Genomic DNA, 22638 nt, shown 5'->3' with positions numbered 1-22638 from the left:
CATATTCTGTGTGCATAGTATGGAAATGTATTCCCATTCCATGCTCTAATATCAGTAGTGATAACAGACAGATAGCAATGGCTGAAGTCAGACAACTACAGTTCTGATTTTGGTATACGCAATTTCTGCGTAGTATTGTCACTGCAGACTTGTGCCAAACAGAGGAGGTAACTAGTGCTGAAGAGAAGACAAGGCATTCAGTTCACATTGAAATGGAGAGGTAGTGTTTTCCCCAAAGTTTGAGAGTGTTTTCATGTAATACTGTAGTGTGAATTAGCTGTACTTGTGAGATGTCTCATAAGAAATGAGCTGATGTGTTTAACATACTAACTTACTACTAAAGGGGATAGGGTTAACGTCCTGATGAGGTTGTCAGTGAAGCTTATTTATCAGAAGCAAAAGACCAATTACTTGTAATGAGAATTGTGTGAAGTCATGCAATCTTAGGAGGATTTTTGGAGGCATTTCACATGGGGATGCATATTTTAGCCTGCCAGACATCTCTACTACTCTCCAATTCCTACATGTGCTATGCTAACCATTCCTCATAGTGGCCAAAAGCCAAGCAGTCATATCATTTGGTGCTTGTGGCTCCTCTGTTTTCTGCATGTTTCGGTGTCATGCTGCCTGTTTGCCCATGTAGGGTACAGTCTGTGTCAAGGGCAATGCACCAAGAAAGGGCTAGCAATCCACCTGTTTTGCTGGGATGCTAAAAGAATGATGTCTCTGCAGTGAGATGGTGCAGTGAGAAAGAAACACCCGAATGGTACTGTTGTGAATGGGCCCAGTCTCCAGCTATATTGCTGCCAGTCATCAGAAATAAAGTGAATCTTGAAACGAGAAAAGGCATTGTTACTTATTTGAGATGATGCTGTGGTTCCGCTTCAACACAAACAATAATCCTATGACTTTGCTTTTTCATTCAGTTACCTGGTAATGGAGTTAATGGATGCCAATCTGTGCCAGGTCATTCAGATGGAGCTAGACCATGAGCGAATGTCTTATCTACTGTACCAAATGCTCTGTGGTATCAAGCATCTTCACTCTGCAGGAATTATTCACAGGGTAAGGGGCCTTTGGTTTGAAACCATATGGCAGCATATGACATCATCATGAAGACTTTAAAAACCACTTAAGCTTCTTGTATACTGTGGATCAAAGCCCTATTGCCCAGTAGAATTACTATAAACTTACTAGTCGTAGTCTATCCCGTTAGCACAGCAGCTTCAGGCTTGTGTTATAAATGAGATTATTTGTGAACTTAGACAAAAAGGTAATGTGAGTATTAAAAATAAATAATAACCAAATAATAAGCACTGGTAATCATCAAAGTGATTATGGTTTCTGAAACATGTAGATAAATGTTATTTCTCCTTAAAATGCAGCTGGCTACATCTACCACACATGACATTCAGACACTTTGAATTGGTGTTGTAGTGTGGTCCAAGTATTGCTTGATCAGTACCTGTAGAAATCAAGGCATATGGAATTGGCATTTGCCATCATTTACGTGTGCTAAAACAAAAGAAAAGATTGCTAAATCTGTATTAAATGCATCCTCTCATTTTGCTTTTCCACGTCAGAGTGCTGTGTCTCGTAAGGATGTGGTACTGCTGTGAATGCCAGAGATAGCGCTATGTATGATTGTTGACAACAGAGGGAATTGTTCATGTGACTGTGAACAGGAGGCAGTTCTGAATGGATTGAAAACATCCTGCCTGAGTTAACTTCTTTATTGAAATGTGCTTTTACTAATTTGGGATTTCCAGATAAGAAACAAATCCAAAAATGTTTCCCTTCCAATATGAGAGGAAGAAAAGAAGGGTTGCTAAAATGGATTACAAAGTGGATGTTGCTTTACAATATACAAAGGTCTCCTTTCTTGGCATGTTTTATGTTTAGCAAAGGATGAGTTGAATTATTACAAATGAAGCATTAATATATCTCCACATGTACAGTTGTAATGTCTCTATTAGGCTCACAGCATTAAAAAATATATATACTCAAAACGGTACTCTAATACTAATCCTAGTTTCTTGAACTGCCAAATGCAATTAATTTAACACCAGTAGGCTCCTGCTATCCAGGTAAAGCCCCACAGTATGCCAAATTAGAACATCTTTAGTTTGCTAGAGAAACAATAGCAAGGTTTGCTGTGTATCTACATGTATTTCTGATAGTAACTGTAAGTGTCAGAAGAGTAAAAGAGTATTTGAGGGGTGACCTAAAATATCAGTCCATATCACAGCTGTACCTGGCTTTATGAATGACAGTCATATGTCTTTTCACTATTTTTTACAGGATTTAAAACCAAGTAATATTGTGGTAAAATCTGACTGCACATTGAAGATTTTGGATTTTGGACTGGCCAGGACTGCAGGCACTAGCTTCATGATGACTCCATATGTGGTGACACGTTACTACAGAGCACCAGAGGTCATCTTGGGAATGGGCTACAAGGAGAACGGTAGGGTTGCAATTTCATAGCAAGCACAGTGCGACCTGAAGTTTGAGGTCTGCCTCTACAATTTTAAGGGGCACCAGAAGGAGAAAAAGGAAACGTAATGGGAAATGACATCTTGAATTTAAAAGGCAGGTCATTTAGAGCTGTTTCTCACTGTTGCATACTGCAGCTACAGAATGTATTTGGGATGCAATGCTGATGAATTTTTCAGTGCAGGATTGCAGAGTAATGAGAAACTTGTTCTTAGTTATGGTTGAACTTAACAAATAAAATTAGCTCTTTCTGACCACAATGTCTTTGGCTTCTGGGGCTGCGAAACAGTGTGGGAACCACTGGAATTGCTGAATGAGTGATGTGTTCTGTATCTGAGTCTGGGCCTCTGAACTCTTTGAGGGAAGAAGAAGAGGTACAAGCTGAAATAGGGAATCCTCACCCTTCCAGAATTTATCCAAATCCAAAGCTAGGTCTGAATTTCAGGAGTGTTTTCTGTCTTTATGATATGTTTAACTAAAGTCCCAGGTTTTGCTGACAGGTCTCATGTGGTCAAGATCTAGGTACAAATTTTTCAGTTCGAGTCTTTTTTTAATGGAAAGTAGAGTTAGAAAGAAGGGGAAAAGCTGAAGCTAAAAAACCATGCACCTAATTTGTATGTAATCTCCCTAGATGTAAATAGGATTTTGCTCTGAACAGTCTGTGAGGGATCTGGATACCTCTTGGTCCCTGGAAAGATTGTGAAAAGCAAGTAGGGGGTGCTCACTATAGAGAAGCAGGTAAGGAAGAATTCACATTTTGCAGGGGATGAAGGGAAAATTTTGTAAGTGATTCTCATTTTGTAATAAAACTGAGAATTGCAATTGAGTGCCAGGTAGACCAGGAAGGAAAGGAGGGGGTACAATATATAGTGGAGAAATATCTGCTATGACTCATATTCTGCTGTCAAAAGCTACCATTTGTCTGTTTGACAAGGAGACTTTTTGGTGACAAATACAGCAAACGTCAAAACCAGGAATTTATTTAAAAGTCTCCTACTTAATTTACACTGAAAAGACTAGCTAACCTGCAGGAGAACTTTCACTAACAGCCAACTGCATCCTGTAAAGGGCAGTGAAACTGATATGGGGAGCTTATTCCGTGACTTAAGCAAGAATAAAGGCATGCTCACACAACCTCTTCCAAAACTAGCAAGTCTCTGCATGAGTTATTAGTAATGTTTATGAATTTACAGTGGATATTTTAATATGAAAGTCTAAAAAGTAGACAATTTTTAAGCAGACTTCAAGTGTAAAGAATAATTCTGAAAAAGGAATAAGCTGCTTTAAAATATTTTGTAGTTGATATTTTTGATAAGTTCCATTAAAATTTGAACTAGACTCAGCACGCTTTAGGTAATTCCTTAGTAAATATCCAGAGTTCCTTCTATTGTGAAATGAATTGCTTTGCGTTTATTTTTTTTTCTCTCCAGACATTTAGTAGATGATTACCATTGTTGTTGTTATTGTCCCTGAAAGGACAGAGAAAGCACTCGCTTTTCACATGATTAAAATCGCACCAACAAAGAGTTAGACACACTTTTGCCATGAAGTACACAGCTGGGAAGGTACTAAGAATGTTTGCCACATCCAAAGGTCCCTGATAAAATGCCCATTGAAGTTAACATAGAGACTTCCTTTGACTTCCCTGGGCAATGAATCTGGCTCAAGATGAATGATCTCATCTTACTTGTACAAAGTGAAAATAAAGTAAACAGAGAAGGAAAACAAAATATTTGAAAATGAAGGTCAGCTGTCTGAGGAGCTGGTCTCCTTGGAGGCTCTGATCCAGCTCCCAAGGAAGTCAACAGAAGGGGTTGTTCTTTGTTTCCCTGCTCCGGCCTATGCTGCCACATTACTGAAGCTCCCCTACTTTTTTTCCCTCTTACTGTGTACACTGCCTGTATAACGACTGTTCACTGCTTTCATTTTCTTTCTGCACTTGGTTGGCTAAAGATGCATAATTATCACCAGTTTGCTGCACTTCTGTGGGAGGTCCCAAAACTGTCACTATGAAGAAAACTCTGCCACTGCCTCAGGCATGCTCTTGCTGTCCCATGCCCCTGGTACCTGTACCCTCCTTTTCCCAAATGGAACATTTCACCTTTATTTTGTTTTACCAAGAAATGAGTTGTTTGTTTGTTTCTTTGGTTTGTTTTGGATTGCTTTTGAAGGATAAAAAGGGGGAAGAAAAAGAGGAGAAACTGGTTCTGTAGGTCAAACATGACCACAAAAAAAGGATTCAAAACAGAGAAAAAATGTAGTCCTTTAAAGTATTTGAAAGCAGTTTTTTCCCCTTCACAAGGAGTACAGGTCTTTTCATTCTATGCATACTATGTTACTATCTATCTAGCCTTTTTTCTTGTAAGATTAAAGGGCAAAAAAAAAACCCACCCAAGTCAAGCAGATAGCTATGCATATTGCATCTAAAAGCTGAAGGCAGGATCAGGAAGAGAAATGCTCTTAGTCCTGTTGGTACTTGTCTTGCGAAGCATTAGTTTTAGCATTTATTCTAGCATTTATTCTGAGCACCTAAGCCCTAAAAAGCAGCGTCCACACAGGTCACACTCTCTAGTTCTTTCCAGTTGGTGTGCAGGTGCAGACAGATACATATAGATAGGTACCTGTAGATAGGACATAATTACAGGTCCTGAAGCAGGAGTTTTAAATAACCCTTAAGGGTGTATTTATCCATACGGCCTTTACTCGTGTGAGAAGTTCCATTTGGAATCTCTTGTGTACTGCATACAGGACAAAGCCTAGAAACTGCCTGGTTGCAAGTAGGATTAAATCATTGTCTGGGTTTGGGGTTTTTTGTTTTTTTGCTTTTGGTTTTTTCTTTAAAAAAAAAAAAGATGTTATACCACGGTGTATACCACGGATCTGTGCAGTTGTTACTTGTTCTTTGCTTGCTAGCTGTGGGCCTTTCCCCAAAAATGTTGATTTTAAACTTTTTCCACCATTATTACTAACTACCATTGAGATGACTGACACAGCTTTTATTTATTTACTCATTTGTTTTAGCTGTTGGTGAGACATGAAAAAAAAACCCCACAACAAAACCACAAAACAAACTGTACTGTTCTGACCAACCTGCTCTTTTTCCCCTCCTTAGGAGTGAAATGTCGTAGTTAACTTTGCTTTTTTTCCTCCTTTTTCACTTCCCTGTCTCTACTGTTCTAGTGGATATATGGTCTGTGGGATGCATTATGGGAGAAATGGTTCGCCACAAAATCCTCTTTCCAGGAAGGGACTGTATCCTTGTGCCATTTGCTGCAGCTTTGCCTATTATTTGTTCCTCTCCTCCACCCCATCCTTTTTACCATATAATGATATAATACCAGGACTGTAAAGATAGAAGCAAAAAGTTGAATCCCAGAGGTATGAGTAAATGAAAATATTGCACTACTGATATGAACAAAATTGAAAATGAAAAACAGATGCACAGTTATTTCAGTCAAATAAGTGACTTTATTTTAAAACCTGTAATCATTCCATTTTACGTAGTCATACTAATAAGCAAACAAGCATCATGACTGCAAATTGGATACCTTTACTTATTCTTCAAAGGAGAAACAAGAAAAAAAGCAAAGAATCTTAACTTGGCCCATCTGGTTCCTGTAAATCTGTTTTTCTGCTTTTATGGTTTGGAAATAGTGACTTCATAACATTTGTGGTGACATCATAATCTTTTGCTTGCTAATGCATCATGGATTTGGATTCATCTCAATGCTGTATGGGCTCAGAATTGAGTCAATACAACATTTTTTTCTTTAAAACAAAATGAAGAATTTGACTCGCCCAGTTTAAGGCAACTGCTTACCCACTGTGGTTTCCAAATTGGCCTGAAATGAGATCTCTTGATTTAAAAATGGACTTTCCTTTACTTGCATGAGGTCTGTGTCATTAATTAAACTGCATTTCCCTTCCATCTTGTTCTTTTCATCTTGGGTGATATTATTTTTACCACTTCCAAGGTGGTGAAAGCAATATTAGAAAATGAAAACAAAAGAGGACGTGTCTACTTAGTCTTCGGATTATCACAGGCTAAGCCAGACAACCTGCCTGCGATGGCTGGGAAGTGCAAGTAGTGTGTATTTTGCCCATCAGAATAAAATGCAGCAACATAACATGTTTTCCACTTTCAGAAACAAAAAGGCATATTATTTTCAGCAGATTGGCAGAAAGACACCATAAAAATCTGGCATCAGCAGACACTGGCAGCTGGTGTGGAGAAAACTGAGCTTTTACAAATACGTAGTCATGGAAGTAATTATTTTTTTGCTGGCTCTTGAGTGGTTCCCATAGTGTTTGTCAGAGTTAGGTTCTGCTGTCCTATTTTCACAGCTCTGTCGACTTTCTCTGAAAATGGAGCTCTTCCCCGTAGCCAGAGGAAGATGCAGCTATACTTTACTAACAGGTAGATGGGGAAACTGCAGGTGCCTCCTGTTTGCTGAGGAAGAAACAGCAATGTTGTACCGGCTTCCAGTTTTATAGGAATATGGACTGGAAAGTTATTGGACACAAAACACAACAATGAAGTAAGAATTAGTGGAATAAGAATAGTGGTTTTTATTATTAGTGGATAGATGTAAGATGTCACTCCACAAACATGGAGTAATCTGAATCTGAATGTGAAGAGCAGCTCCCAGCATTCATGAGACTTGTCTTTCAGTGTGACAGTTATGCTGTGTTTCAGTGGTTAACAACACCTCAGAAACACAATCATAACTTTTGCTCCAAATACAGTGCTCTTTTCCTCTTTTTTTTTTTAATGTACAAAAACCCCTAAATAATCTATAATATACTTGAGGTTCAGCTGTTAACACCGAGGATATTTCTACTTAATCTATTTGGAGAGAAGTCTGATTGAGTTTTTAATTGATAAGCAACTAGAATACAGAAAAAAAAAGCTATTTTAATGTAAAAGCATAGCGCCGTGGTTAGTGGGTTGCTCTCTTTTTTCAACAACAAATGAAATTTAAGACTCATGTTCTTCTGCCCATTTCCAGAAAAAGTAAATGCTATATAATATAAACAACACAGTTTTTAAGAAGTCATTCAAACATGAGAATTCACTTGTTTCTGTCTGGCTGTGACGATAATCTCTTATGACAGTGTCTTATTCAGGGATAACAACAGAATATTTTTAACATACCTTTCAACTTTTCAGTATCTGTTAAAAATAAAAACTGAATTTTTGAACAATGTAGAAAACATCGTGTAAATTTTGGAATAGTCCTACTTTTTAAATCATTTGAAATCCCATACCCTGAAATGCAGTGTATGTGGGCTGGGTCATAACTGCTACCATGTTTTAATGGTGAATTTATTCAGGTGAGTTGGAAGTTAAAAAAAAAAAAAAAAGAAAAAAAGAAAAAAATGGAATCTGTACATTCATTTCCAAGTCAATACTCATTTGTTAACCAGTTTGACCCCATGAATGAGTTTTCGGTGTTAGAAAGACTGGTTTGTTTATGGGTCCATATTATTTCCCCTCCCTCCATGGCTATAGATAAGCAGATCTAGTTTGCCTCCTAGATACAGGAATAGCTGGAGAAGCATTTATGCAGTTTATGAGGTTGCAGGTAAACTTCACAGAACAACATTACAATAAAGCTTCCCTTGGGCTAATTCAGGCCTTTCAGCAGTGGATTTTCTAGCTGAAAGAGGCAAGTCTGTATAGAAACTAAAAATTTTGGTTCTTTTTAATTATTCAGAAGAATGTCTGCTATGTGCACTTGCTATCAATATAAGGAGCTTACTTGTTTCTAGCCTGGGGTAATAACAGTCATGTATGGCACAGTATACATCTAAGAAAAATTTCATATTTTCTGCCAATTTTTATGGAAAGAAAAATTTTTAAAAATTAATCTTAACTAAACCATCACACTGAGTTACCATTGCACTTAGGTGCTGCCGACTTTAAATGAAATTTCATTTTTAAAGTTTTCATGGAAATTAAAACATGGAGATTAATTTCAGATAATTTAATCTACAGAAATAAGAATTTGTTTCTGCGTTACTATAAGAAAGCTCTGAAATCTGTATAGACTACAGGTACCAGCATATGATAACTATCCTGGCTAGTATGTATGTTTCTTAACTTTATTAAAGTGTTCTCTGAACATGTGTTCAGTTATGTGCTATTTTCATTAGCAAAAAGCCAAACAGTACTTGAAAATGATTGCTCTGTGAATATTGCTGAGGTATTTAATGTAATTGACCTAGTAGGACACTTGAGATACAGCCGGGCTAGAGGGCTGGTCCATTCCAGTGCTGTCAGTTTGCGAGGAGACAGCCGGTTTTCAGAAAAACAAGAATACCCTCCAGCTTCCTGGAGAGTACCAAGCAGAAATTGCATAGCAGATAGCTTTGCTCCTTGTTAGTCACCTAAAACAGACATTTCAAAGTACTCTCAGGGAGACTTCTTTGTCAGAAGTCAGACCCTTATGAGAAGAAATCCACCTTTTGATCGCTTTCCACATGGATTTACAGACCAAAATGTTCCTGGCAAGTTTTGGTAAGCTTTTGTAGTCCACTTCTGATCTTCTCGTTCAGTGTTTTTTGATGCTTATTCCACTCTTGTCTAAAAACTGCTCAAATTCTTGGATGCCATTGGAAATATGTTGGAAAACTCCAGGACTTTCCCCAAAGCTATGTTCAGCTTTAGCTAATAATGTCTTCAAAATCTCATAAGATTTCAATTTAAGGATTGGAAATATATTACTGTGGGTTTTTTTTAAGAGAAGGGAAAACTTAAAATGGTCTGAATGCTTTTGAGTGAGATAGATTTGTTATGATCTGAACTGCTGAGGTACTTTGGTATAAAAAAACATCTGTGCTTCTGTTTAGTGCAGTCCATTGTTTTTCATGTTCCCAGAAATATTTTCTTAAGGCTTGTTTTATATTTTAAAAAAACAAAACCAACAACTAGCATCAGGACTATTTAAAACTGATTATTAAGAATGGCTGGCCTGGCTCTCCAGTTGGATCAGCTGGTACACGTTAGCTGTCTGTTAGGAATGATGGCATTTATGGCTAAGTTTGGATTTTGTTCAGCTGGATGATTCCTCCCTGGGTATACGGTATTTGGTTTTGGACTCAGGTATTTTCTGAGAATATAGCAAGAGTTTGCATTATGATGATTTTACTGGGGGAAGTTTGCTCATGTGAGATGAGGTCTGTCTCAAAGACACTTCAGTGTAGCTGTGAAGATGATTTGGCTGTTGTCATTCTTCTCTTTCTTTTTAAATTTGGATATGTATGCTCTAACAGTTTATAGTGCAATTTGCACTTAGTATAAGAGTCTCATACTGTCGGTGATCTGTGTGGCATTTGGAGTGGATCCCAGCTGCTACAATGAAGATGATCCATTGCTCGTTTCCCAACACTCACTTTAAAGATTTTCAGTATGGGTCTGAACATACAGTTCCAAAAGTGGCCAAGTGTTGAGGTGTAGATATGTGCTACACCTACTACTGCCTCATATAAATTTCAGCCAAGGCAAGTTACTTGCCTTTTCAGACCCTTACAAAAATAGTGCTGAAGTGTCTTTTTTCAAAAGCATGTAGGTATTTGGTCAGGATCAAAGTAGAGGACTGGAACACACTCAAAATCACATATCATTTATCAGATATGAAAATATGTAAATATACTTAAATGATATACTAATCTGTTTGTATTGTAGCAGTAGAGACTATCTGTGGGATTCCTTCTGGAAGAGGTAAAACAAGTGTACTTGAATACTCTTTGAGACCTGGGAAGAAATACTTCAGAGTCAAAATTTAAATTAAGCTAAAAAGAGGGTCTGAATCTAGCAACTACAGGATCTGTAAAACATGTTTTGAATGGTATTGTCTGTTAGATGCAGTGTAGTGTGTTTCACATTCCTTGGCGAGATCCTCTGTAGATCTCTCTAACTGCAATGATGTTTTATATTCTTATATTCAAAAGAAAATGGGAGACAGGGAAGGCCATGAGTCATTCCTTGTGCCTCTGCTCATTCTGGAGCTTGCATCTCAGGATTCCCATGGCCTTTTTGTAATATACATGTGCCTCTTAATATCCTGTGACATCCCTTCCCGTCCCTCTGCCAGCTCTGCTGTTCTGAAAGCGACAGTGAAGCACAAGTTCCCAAGGGAAAACAATAGTTTTTCAGCACTTGGTGTTTGGCACTGCAACCTAAGAGCTAACCTCTGAGGAAGAGCACAAATTTGGATGTGATTTGTACCTCTATCTGCATTTTTCCAGTTGGGCCAGGCTCTGGTACCTGCCTGTCTACTGCAGATCAATTCTGTCTATGCCAAATGAAGGTGAGCATGTTAGTTTGAATGCCAGAGAGTGACAGCTCAGCTGTGTCATAGGAAGGCACCATGCATATCAGTTTGGAACTCGCAGAAAGGGTTGTTCTTTTTTTTAAAAAAAAAAGAAAGACAGAGAAATACATACATTGGTTTGAAGCATCACACTTGTAAAATTGTGGCAACTCCCTTTCGGTTCCATCTAGAATCTGTCAGGAGAGTAGCTGTACTCTACAGCACTCAGCAACAGAGATGGAGGTAGAGGGAGGTCCTACCCAGCAAGGTGTCTTTCCATTTTAGGAGGATTTGGAGAGAGAAGGTCACTGTCTTGTGACAGGCATGCTCAGTCACCTTGAAATGAAACTAGAGTTTGCACCTCAGCATTTGGGAAGACATCATTGTGTGCTAAATATTTTGGACTACAGTTACACAAATAAAATCAGGTATCATGACTTGCTTCATAAATATGTCTATCATAGTCTTCCCAAGTCAGTTTTGAGGACATGATCATCTCTTATAAGCTTGCAGAGGGACGATTTCCGCATCACTAAAACAGGAGCTAATACAGATGTAAATGTTTGGCATTCTCATGCTCTGGGAAGAGAGAAAGTGTGAACTAACCCATGAGGTTGAGAAAGATAGCAAAGCTCATTCAGCTGAGCCTTCATCTCTGGTCTCCAGAGTTTCCTGTGGCATGCATTTCATTTGCGATTTCATTTTTAATTTGAATGTCATGATTTTCATTGAACGCAAACTGGAGCTGAGTGAGTGCAGGTCTGAAGAGCCACCTCAGTAGGAGTTTTAGCAAGGACAGTTGCAGATTTTCCTTACGAGCTCCCTTTTATTGTGTTTTGTCAAGTCCCAGAGAACCTGCAGTTTGGCAGGAGAGCAGTGCAGGGCCATTACAGAGGAATGGGGAAGGAAACCATGGTGTCTTCAGTATCAGCGACACCCATGATTTTTCAATTCATCCAGCATGGTAGGAGCAGCCTTCTGCAGACACAGAAAAGGAAATTGCATCCACAGCCGTCTTACAAGGGAGGCGTCCATGGAAGGTTATCTCAGATCCTTTTCATACAGAAACATCTTTGTCTAGTTCTACAATTGGTGATCCTTCTGCACCTTTGCTGAAGGGAATCTGACACCTGGAAGGATGAGCAAACACTCTTTTGGGTCAGGAAGTACATGAGACTAAAGCACAAAAAGGAATAGATATCTTATTAATATTCTTCCACTCCAGCTCTCCCTTCTCTCCTCACCATCTCTTCTGGTCACCTTCCCTGTGAAGGGGAAGACCAGGCTGCTTCCCCAGAACACATGAAGGTTTGGGGGGTGGGGGGATGCATATGTGGCAACAAAGCAACTGTTCAGCCTCCCCAAACTCAATCCAAGCCCCCAGGGAGATTTTTGAGGTTCCTGTGGAGGGCAGATTCATTCCCCAAATGTTTTGCAAGACACCCCTGACACAATCACTGTATTTTTTAACTGTTTGGCATGGAATCAGAACCAGGAGTTGTCCCAGAGGTTTAGATTTGCTGTATGAGTTAAATATTTCATTTGTTGAGGAAAACACTTGCATGTGGTTTGTGGCGGGCATTTATTCAAGGTGACTATGCCAGGGAGACATTCGGTGTCCTTGGAAAGCTTACTTATATTTTGAGGTATATGTACACACTCAGGAATGCATTTTAGAGCAACTCTGTGCAATCATCTGGTTTGTAGAGATTTTGAACAAATTAAAAATCCCCTACTCTTAGGAATCCAGGACACGGGTATTCTAATGATGAGAGGGCTTCTCATCAAGACCTACCCAAATCTCAGCAATTGCACTTCAGTGAGTCGTGAAAAATCGTAGGTTTAATTCCTTAACAGTCAGTTTCATGTGATCCTAAAACATCAAGGCAAATAGTTGGCAAACTGAAGTATTACCTAGAGTCACGCAGACGTCTCTCTTACTATGTTAGCCTGCATTTGATTAAAGCTTAGGGATATTCCATGTGTTGGTGGAGCATTGCCAGTTTTTTGTGAATATCTTGCATTTGGAAAAAATCTTAAATCAACTAAATTTTCAGTGCTTTGGAGTTGAGTGCAAATGTTTGGAGATTGTGGTTGGTTTGTTTTTCTGATGCTTGTATGACAAATTACTCAGACTACATCTTGATTGATGTTGGACTAAATGAAACCTTGGATTGAGGCTTAGGTCTCTACTGCAGTCCCTTATGGAGCTTTGCATGAGTCTCAGTGCCTTAACTGGGGCTTCTGACAGCTGCTGCTGCATATGCTGAAATTCCTAACCTCCAACTAACTACTTTTCTTAAACATGCAGTGAAACTCTGGGTTCTAATTTGACTTATTTCTAATTGGCTCAGGAGAGGAAAAAGAGGCAGCAGTCAAGAAGGCACAGTTTTTTTTCTCTTTGGACATTGGTTATATTCAGATGTTCACCTTTGCTTCTTCTGATTTGAAAATTTTTGAAAAGCTTCCTTCCTAAAACCTCAGGAGTAGAGGAGAATAATAATCTCTGCTTTACAGAGTTTACAGTTTAGTAAGTCACTAGTTCAATTTCTGTGTGTGTGCTCTTGCGCACAACGTAGAGCAGTAATGTCAGAAGGCAGCCTCTGAAAATAAAAAGAATTTAATAACAGATGAACAAACAACTGCTTGCTCTATCTTTTCCTGACATTTTGCATGCCATTTAGCTTGTCATGAAAGCAGCAATAATTTGCATCTCTAGGTTTGCTTATTGCTCCCAAACGAGTAGCCTTTTATTTATTTATTTGTTTGTTTATTGATTTATTTATTGTGTAGTGATGAAGCTTTTCATATGCTAAATAAAGCAACAGGGAACCTTAGACCCAGGCACGTAAAGATTTCCACAGATAGGACATTTGCCTTCAAAGTCAAATTCGCTTTAAATTGTTGCTTAATATGAAATTGTAAGAGTAAAGTTAACCAAGCAGCATGACACTTTCATTTTTTTTCCCAGTTTCTGGCCCTGAGAAACCAGTCTGTCCCTTTTCTTGCTTCCATGCCCTATGACTTATCATAAAGCAAGGACAGCTGAGGTAATGTGGTTTCATGGTATTGGTATGGGGGAAAATGCCACCTTAACCCCACACCAGGTAGAGGGAGTCTGATTTTCATCTCAGTGTAGATTATGGTTAGCTTTGTTTGACCCGGCTGAACTGCTCTTCTCTGTACGAGGTAAATAGTCCCCCGGTTTGCTCTGAATTTCAATGCAGAAGGTACAGCTTAGTGCTTCTGTGTCTCAACTGTCCTATTTAGAAATCACAATTTTCTGTCATGGCAAATGGAAATCTTATGAGATTCTTAAGACCCCTATTATGGACTGCTGGCTTCACTGAGATTCAATGGAAGTGAGCCAACAGGCTCTAAAGCAAGCATTATTGGAGTAGAATGATCTCAACAAATTCTATTCATACCCCTGAATAAGAGGTGAATGTGTCTTCACAAGGACCCAAGTTCCTTTTGTGGCTTCTGGCAGTTCAGCTTGTGAAAATATGCATGGATCTCTGGTAACTGAAAGGATAAAGGAAAAGCGATTTGCATATCCTTATTGAATACAGAGACCAGCATTCATTTACAATACAAAGCAGTATAAACCTAGGTAATGAATGCAAATGAAAACTTAAAAAAGACAAAATTAATTGGTAAATTTTAACTACAAAGTCGTATTATGACACAGTAGCCAGCCAAGGGTCTCACTTGATTTTCTTTATTTAATAGTATTGTTTTTCATCCACACTGGGGTAGAGAAAACTGTTGGAGTCATTTTTTCTCAGACCTGCTATGTTGTCATGAAATTTGCATGCTCAAGCAGAAAAGCGTCTGCAGAGAGTGAAAGGCAGATCTGTGTCTGTGGTATGGGCTGCAGGCTCTGTGCTATGGCATGATTGGATAAGTCTTCTCATTTATTTGTTGTTCTGTTCCTGTTTTCTTGTTTACCTTCATTTCATTTTTGTTTTCAGTTGACATGTGGTCAGTAGGGTGCATCATGGGAGAAATGATTAAAGGTGCTGTGTTGTTTCCTGGCACTGATCGTATCCTTCCTAGCAGCTGTTTTGGCCTCAGTAGGTACCTCCAACCCTTTCCCCTCCAGCCCCTTCCCCCTAGACTAGTGCTGACATACCTTTCTACTGTATCTAAAGAGCTGGGTTAAGTCCCACTGCAAAATCCTTGCAAGCCAGAATATCAAGAGAACATTACTGCCTGTCAGTAAAAGTCTTAGGTGGAAACCACAGCAAGTATAGTGTAAGGAGATGGAAAACAACATCCTACATGGTTCATTGGAATTGCTTTCTGCATCCGGTGACCACTTGTTTGTAGTTTTGTTGTTATAAATGGTTCTTTATTAATTGGGAGGTGGGGAGGGTGGTGTTTCATAAATGACGGGGGGGTTTAGGTTCAGAGTGTAGCATAGTAGGCACAAGTCACTGTTTACCTCAGGATGGTGTGTGAGAAGTTCTGCATTTTAGGAAGAAGGTATGATTAACTTGGACATGACTTTTAGAAATGCTTATTTCTTTGCTTTTTGCTCTGCAAGTTGTATTGAAGTAGGAAAGTAAAAAATGGCTTCAGTGTGGGGAGGATTTCTGCTTCCCAAGACTAAAATTATCACTTCACTTTGTAGCAATTTGATGACTCAAAAGGCTGGGAATTTCCTTGGAAACCGTTGTAGTGGACTTCAGTCTCTCAACCTTTATTTAAGTACATGTAGCCATTATGTGAAAGCAGAATGTATTTTTGACATCAACAGGAGTGATTTATAGATAAATGCATTAAACCAGTAGACAAGTGGTCCCAGCAGACTAGGTATGTGCATGTTTTCCTTAGAGACCATTTCGCATTCAGGACTGAGGCAGCCATAATTCTTATTTTATTTGATGCTTTATTAAAGCTTTGATATATACTCTATCATTTATCAGATTGTGAAAGTGATTTCTTCTTGTGCAAACTGCAACTGTGCTTCGTGCATGCTTGGTCTGACTCTAGTGATTCGTGGTCTGTAGGATTCCACAAATGAGAAATGCACGTGACCCGTGTACAAGTTTTCCTTCTAATTTAAACCCTGTACTTAAATAGATGACAGAGGAGTTTGGGGCATTATTCATTTTTATGTCACTTTGAATGTGTGTGCGTGTGCATTTAGTTAAATATGTGTGTGTACATATATATCCATACTTACTAATTCAGTTCAGCACTTCACTTTTGGCCTCATTCACACTTTAAAGGCTTTAATATTTTGATGAAAATGTGGAAAAAGTACCTAAAGAGCATTAAAGGAATTAAATTAGACAATAGTATCATTAATATTTTCCCAGCTTTGTCTAGTAAGATTCTGATTTGTGTTTTGTCTAAAACGTTGGATGATCATATGCATACTAAAATGAACACTAAAACTCCCATGAGTTTTCATATGATCTGGAGCACATCTCATCTGCATATGTGAAAGTAAACCTTTCCCTTCTATGTATGTTAATGTAACTCTTTAGGACCTATTTGTGCTCCATGAAGAGCTGGCCCAGGCTGTGCTTGTGTTTTCTGCGACTGCAGAGTGAGAAATTTAAGTGTCAGGGTTAACGGAACTGGTTTTATGTTAATAGACTTAAGTTTTGTAAGATATCATTTAAAGAAATCCCCAAGTAAGCACAAAAAGAACTGAGCATGTCCTATATAGCACCTCAAAAACTGTTTTCTTTGACACAGCTGCATACTTGTTAAAAAGAAATAATGCAAAGCCTCTATAATTAAACCATTATGTGCTGTTTATTATTGCAATAACCCCACAGAGACTGGCATTACTGGCTGCTGATTTGTTTGGGATTGTTCTGTAACTGAGTTCACATTCTTTGTTTGTATTTATAATATGTTGCTAATTTGCACTGCGTTTCATGTGCCACTCTGCTTTTCTTCTGCTGTTCCATGAGTGTCTAGTCTGTGAACAGAGAACGATGCTGTTGCTTTCTTTCAGGGTGCTGATCACCCCTCCTCAAAGCCAGCTCTTCTCCAAATCCACCTCTCCCTTGCTGCAGAACAGCCACTGGCAGGGGTTTGGCACTTCTCAGTCCTGTGGCCGTCCACGCAGCTGAAAACCAGTCAGAAAGTAGCAAGGGCAAACCCAGCCTGCTGAGATTGATTGGTGACCTCGTGGCATCTTCTTCCTTAAATCTGCATAGGAAATGCGTAGCATTTCTGTAAAAATATTTTTTCAGATGTGTGATGGAGTTGGGCAGCTGTATAATTCCATCAGCAGCAACTATTAACTCTAAGAGCTTGAGGGCAGCATACTTAAGGATGGATTTAAGTGTAGTAGGAGCAAGAGTAATTAGATATCTGTTTCTTAAAATATAAAATCCTTCCTTTTTGACATAAAATGGGTGTAAAATTGGTTAAAACTGACAGTGTACCAGAATTTGTTATCAGCAATTTTTTCTTCACAGGCAGTGCTTCATTTCACAACCACACTGTGATTTGAAGAGTATTTAATACTAATTTGTGTCCCTTTTTATGCATAAATAACTGTGAAAAGCAGTTTTGAAATGGAAATATTGAACATTCATGAGAAACACATTGTCAGTCATATATTTGACTGCAAAATTTACTATTTGCCATTTTCCAGCAGTTAAGGAGTATAGGTCATTTGATATTGTCCTATTCGTCAGAATTAAATGGTCTGTTCAGCTAACTGAAAAAACTTCTGTAGCAAAATAGAGACATCTTACATGGTCATGGAAAATTCACAAGCAGAATAATACGAAATGCCTTTGAGTAAGTGCGGAGTGGAGTGCTTAGCTAGGCTGCAGCTCTCTTCCACTTCTGTAATCCATTTGAATTCACTGAAATTGTTTGGGTGGACGTGAGAACAGAATCCACCTCTATTGTTTTTAAAATTCCAATTGTGAGTGAATGCTTTGCAGTGTCCAAAATCCCCTGGGTCTTTACTGACCCTGGAAATTTTACTGTTTGTCTACCATTTTTGGTGTGTGCATGTGATGCAGTTAATTGTGAGCTAAAGCTTTTTTTTTTTTTAATGTTATATGAAACTTCTTTTCAATGTTGACAGCAGTAGTTCTGCTTACAGAAAAACTATTATAACGACATTTGGATATACTTGTGCCTCAAGCAAGGAGAAAACGACAACATGGTTTTGTTGTGTTGCCTCAGGAGCAATTTGGAAAGGTGACTGTACCTGTGAGTTGACTCTTGTTCCATGTGGTGTTCTCAAAATTTTATGAGGGAGACTGTTACTCTTTTCTCACCACTGCATAAACGATCTGAAGGAGTTAAAAAGGTGCCTTAGTCCTCTGGTGAGCTGTTATATAGCTGTGAGTAGTTATATATGGATTTCTTTATGTTGTTTTTTTTTTTTAAACTGCTGAATGCATTTTGGGCAGACAAGAAAGAATGTGCCTTTAAATTCTGTATTTCGGACTGCTTACAGGGAGACAAGTTCAGCAGAGACACGTGAGGTTAGCATGATGCCAGCTTCTCTTAGTATAAATCATAGATGGCCATACAAGCTATCACTTACAGAGCCTTATTCTACAACTGCAATCATGTTATGCATGTCACAGAGATTGGGATATAGGAGTTTTATGCACAGTTTTACAGTTCATTTAGAAGGTATTTAATAACGCTAATGTTCACAGGTCGCCCCCTAGGCTAGGTACATGATCATCGTGCATCCAGCTGTGCTCATTACAAAGATAGAAGTGTAGGACCACAGAAGGTCCTAGAAGCCTAGAAACAGCCTGGAGTAGTACGAGTAGATACTGCAATGGTGAGGAGACATCCACCAGGGAAATGGCAATACTTACTTGAGGGCAAGATTGCAATCCTGTGCTGCAGTATCTGGACTATCTACTAAGCACTTATTTGTTTGCTGCTGTATAAACAAAGATGCTCAGCAACTGAATGAAAAGTGCCAGCTAATAAAAAATAGCCGTTGAAAATCTTCGTGGAGATGTCATCATAGATATGCATCTAAAGGGTTAATGACAGCTACACAACCAACGCTGCTATCTTGTAACTTCCAAATGATTAGTGGTATACTTTTGAAGTAATTCTATTTATGTGCCACATGTTATTTTTATTATCACCACATGTTCTACTATAGCATATAAATAGCAACCACTATTCTTAAAGTTGTAAAATATTTTCTGTTACAGTCAAATTTTTGCACATGTCACATTCTTCTCAAAGCGCTCACCTTGGCAAAGAAAGTGCTGTACATTTGCTGTCTTGTCAGATGCTAGTGTTTTCAATTTATTTCGTGTTGTTTTTGTAAACTGCGTTGACATCAGTCTGTAAATTATCAGACACTCAAAAAAATAGGTATCTGATGCTGATGTCTCCCACAGTGAAGTTGGTTAGCTTGGTTTTTATTAACAGATTAATTGTTTTTTGAAAAGGTCCAATTTAAAAAAATGAAAATGAGTTGAGCTATCAACTTTACAGTTTGTGCAACAATTTGGTGTTGGGGAGGGAAATACAGATCTGCTCATAGTAATTATTCTAATTTTGACAAGTTAGGAGCATCAAAAATTTGTACTTGAAGCAATGTAGTCAGTTTTCATTAGTGGAACATGCACATTTAAGGCGAAAACTTTCAGAAAGGTGGATCCTTTAAGATTTTGAGATTGAAAATGGATGAAGTTACTGTGCCCGTCTGCTGTGAAGAGTTCCATGTCCATTTTGTCTTCATTGTGCCTTGCCTTAACAAAAGCAGGATTTGACATGTCCTAGTCCTAACCATCTCCAGAAGAAGCACGTTTAGCCAGAAAGAGCAAATCCTGCTCCAGTGCAGTGAAACTAGTGTAGATGTGCTGCTTAATAGGTGAAGAAAGTGGAGTCCTGTATGCTGGCCAGGGAAGCATGGAAGCATGATTCCCTACCATCATCACCACCATCCACCGCAATTCCAAAAGCTCTGTTATAAACAGGCATTTTACCAGAATTAATTGTTCTCCACATCACAGTCCACAGTTATTGACTGAGGACAATTTTAGGAAAAGGCTTTTCTAGCACAGCCACTCTTTGGAGTAGCGTGGAAAAGCGATGATTGGGTTCTAGTGATTGGTTGGCTGTTACATTTCCAACAGGAGATCTTTTTCACCCTCTTTTTTCACGAAAAGAAAGATGAATGATTACAGTACGTCCCTGTTAAAGGTTAAACAGCTAAGCACTGTTAAGGTTAAACTTCCCTGAGCACAGGGAAGAATGAACGGGCTTAACTATACATGCATCACAGTATGTTGGTTTTTGTATTGCAGTAAAACTAAAACATTCTCCTGCAAAACCTTGCTGTTGATTGTGAGAAAAGACAATCTTTCATTCAAAAAAATAGTATGATTTACACAGACATAACATGAGAATGAAAAAGAAAAATAATTGACACTTTGAGGGTAGCTAGCTTGACAATAATTTTTTGTCTAAATTTCATTTTTAATCAGAAGCTATTAATTTGTGCAACTGTAGAAATGCTTTTAATATTTTCTGATTGAAACAGAAGAATTGTAAGGTTTCCCTTGTAGCCAGCTCCATTTCCTCAATTTTTTGAATATTTGCATAAATGTAATTTAACTGAAGTCTGCAGGCCAACTGAAGGAACAAAACAGTGGTCCTTAATTCGCACTTCTGAAATACTAAACACACATTGCATCAATGGTAACAGAAAGAAAAGTAATGGTAAACTTTCAGCCCATACCTCTAAATAGATGACTTCACTGTGAATAAATAACCAAGTATTTAGAAAGCAAAGGAGGACAATCCTTAAGACGGTATTAGAGCACAAAGAGAAAAGGTGGTTGGGACTTCAGGCAACCTGAGGATAACAACTCGAAGATAAATCTTCATTCAAAAGATATACATTTTAGAACTCTTTTCTTAAATAAGTTTCTTTGCTGTAACTTTGGCCATCTTAATGTTAGTAAAAACACCACAGTGTTAATGTCAAGGACGAACTAATGAATCCCGGTTAGACCCTTTCTTCTGTCTTAAGTCATACAGCTATTCTGTATAGTTGACACATTTTCCTTGATCTTGTTTGGGGCAAGGGACAGCTGAGGTGATTCAAACAGCTTTAAAGCAGACATTTCATCAACTTCCAGAGTTTTGGGTAGTAATCCTTTCCAACTTCCTGTCTGCCCAACATTTGCTTAATTTCAAGGGGAAAAAACAGGCCTTCTGTTAGCAGAAGTTTTTCTTTAAGTTTTTTTTCACTCAAATACACATTAATTTCTGGAAAATTTCTGTCAGAATTACGTAATCATTAACTGGTAGTACCATTTTTTCAGTTGTTGTGGAAATAACATCTATAGTCACAATCACTCATTGGTTAATGTAACCTACAGTAGGTTTTGATTTACATTAGGACTGTTCTGTGGTAATACTTGTTTTCTGCAGAATTGCTGAAGTTAATTCTGACTGCCAGCTACAGAAAGCTGCTTCTCTTTGCTTCAACAAGTAAACCTCAGAATTTTTTCAAAACTTTTTTTTTTTAATCTCATACCATGATGGGTACAACCTCTTATCATCAGGGGTGACACAGATGCATTACAACCAGTGATTATATAAAACATAACAATGAAATGGAGCTGGACCAGTATTCAGGAAGAACATTATTACATTCTCTCACGTTTGCATGTGTTAGACCTCAGAATATAATCCAGTGCTAATAAGGCCTAGGTAAGTGGAGAAACAATACTGGAGAGAAAATGTCTGTGTCCGTCTGACTGGAAAATGCTCAGTCTCCACCTGCTCTCACTGGGCAAGGTTTTGCTATTGCTATTGTTAGGACCAAAACAGGTCCTGAATGCTCCATCACATCAATTTGTGTGTGTGTGTAGATATATATAAGGAGCAAATGAATATATTTTATTTAAGGGCTTTGGCAGTATTTGAGCAACATAAGTCAGAAACAATACAGTAAAGAAGCACAGTTATCCATTCAGATCATTCAGTTACTCAAAACCAGTCCCTGAAGTTGCTGTGATGTAAAGCCTGACATTTTTGGTCCTTGGTGCAAGCCAGGGCTGCCAAAGCTCCAGTGCTGTCCTCCTGCAAATCAAGGCTAGTCGAGAAGTGGAACACAGTGGCTCTGCCAGCTTCCTTGGCTTTGGCTGTCATCTTCGCACTGATGACTCATGAAGCTTCTTCCATCTTTTAAAATCTTCCAGTCGTGGGTGGTAGCTTGCTTGTCTGTTGGCTCAGTGTGAGCGTTTCCATCAGCTTAGAAGAAATGTGTGCAGCAGGCACTGGCCCGTTGTCTGAGGACTCTCCTTCTCCCCTCTCCATCACCCTAGTGATGACACTGGTTCCTGCCATGTAGGTCCTATTCTGGGATCTTTTTTAATTCTTTTCCTTTATCACGCACATCCAGAGCATCTTACTACATCTTCCCTCTCAACATGTCCAAGTCCCACAATATTCTGTAATCCCAAAGATCTCTCTCTTTTTGGCCTTCATTAAATGCCTGGGAGATAGTTAACCTGCTATATACAAGTGTAAGTTTCTGACATCTGCATTGAAGCAAGCCCTGTATTTGGTCCTCCCTGTTTATCAAATGACCTTCACTCAATCCACACAGGTAATGCTTCCACTGATACTTTTATAGTTTGGCTTTCTCACCCGCTTATCTTCTCTTGGCACAACTAACAGCACCTTCCTTTCTGTATTCTCTGTTCTTCTCTGCAAACCATTTACACACTCTCTACTTTCAACATACTCAGAAAGACCTGCTACTGAAATAGTCCATCCAGCAAACAATTAGGTGTGTTAACTTGAATACAAGTTTAAAATGTCAAAACACTTTATTTTCTAA

At 38.5% G+C, this 22638-nt stretch overlaps 1 protein-coding gene across 2 annotated transcripts in view; it reads left to right on the top strand.

Moving 5' to 3' along the window:
- MAPK10 (mitogen-activated protein kinase 10) overlaps window positions 1-22638 on the top strand; it is an 85583-nt gene that overhangs the window by 35777 nt on the left and 27168 nt on the right. The window contains exons 5-7 of one of the 2 annotated variants that reach the window (XM_009883937.1): window positions 927-1065; window positions 2302-2467; window positions 14786-14857. In XM_009883937.1, coding sequence (XP_009882239.1) covers window positions 927-1065; window positions 2302-2467; window positions 14786-14857 — 377 coding nt within the window. Of the gene's footprint in view, window positions 1-926; window positions 1066-2301; window positions 2468-5676; window positions 5749-14785; window positions 14858-22638 lie in introns of both variants that reach the window. The other variant, XM_009883936.1, reaches the window with a different exon arrangement.

The sequence above is a fragment of the Charadrius vociferus genome, unplaced genomic scaffold, assembly GCF_000708025.1.
Source record: "Charadrius vociferus isolate BGI_N301 unplaced genomic scaffold, ASM70802v2 scaffold684, whole genome shotgun sequence".
Classification (NCBI taxonomy): Eukaryota; Metazoa; Chordata; class Aves; order Charadriiformes; family Charadriidae; genus Charadrius; species Charadrius vociferus.
Note: the sequence above shows the minus strand (reverse complement) of the source record. Positions and strands in the feature narration are given on the sequence as shown.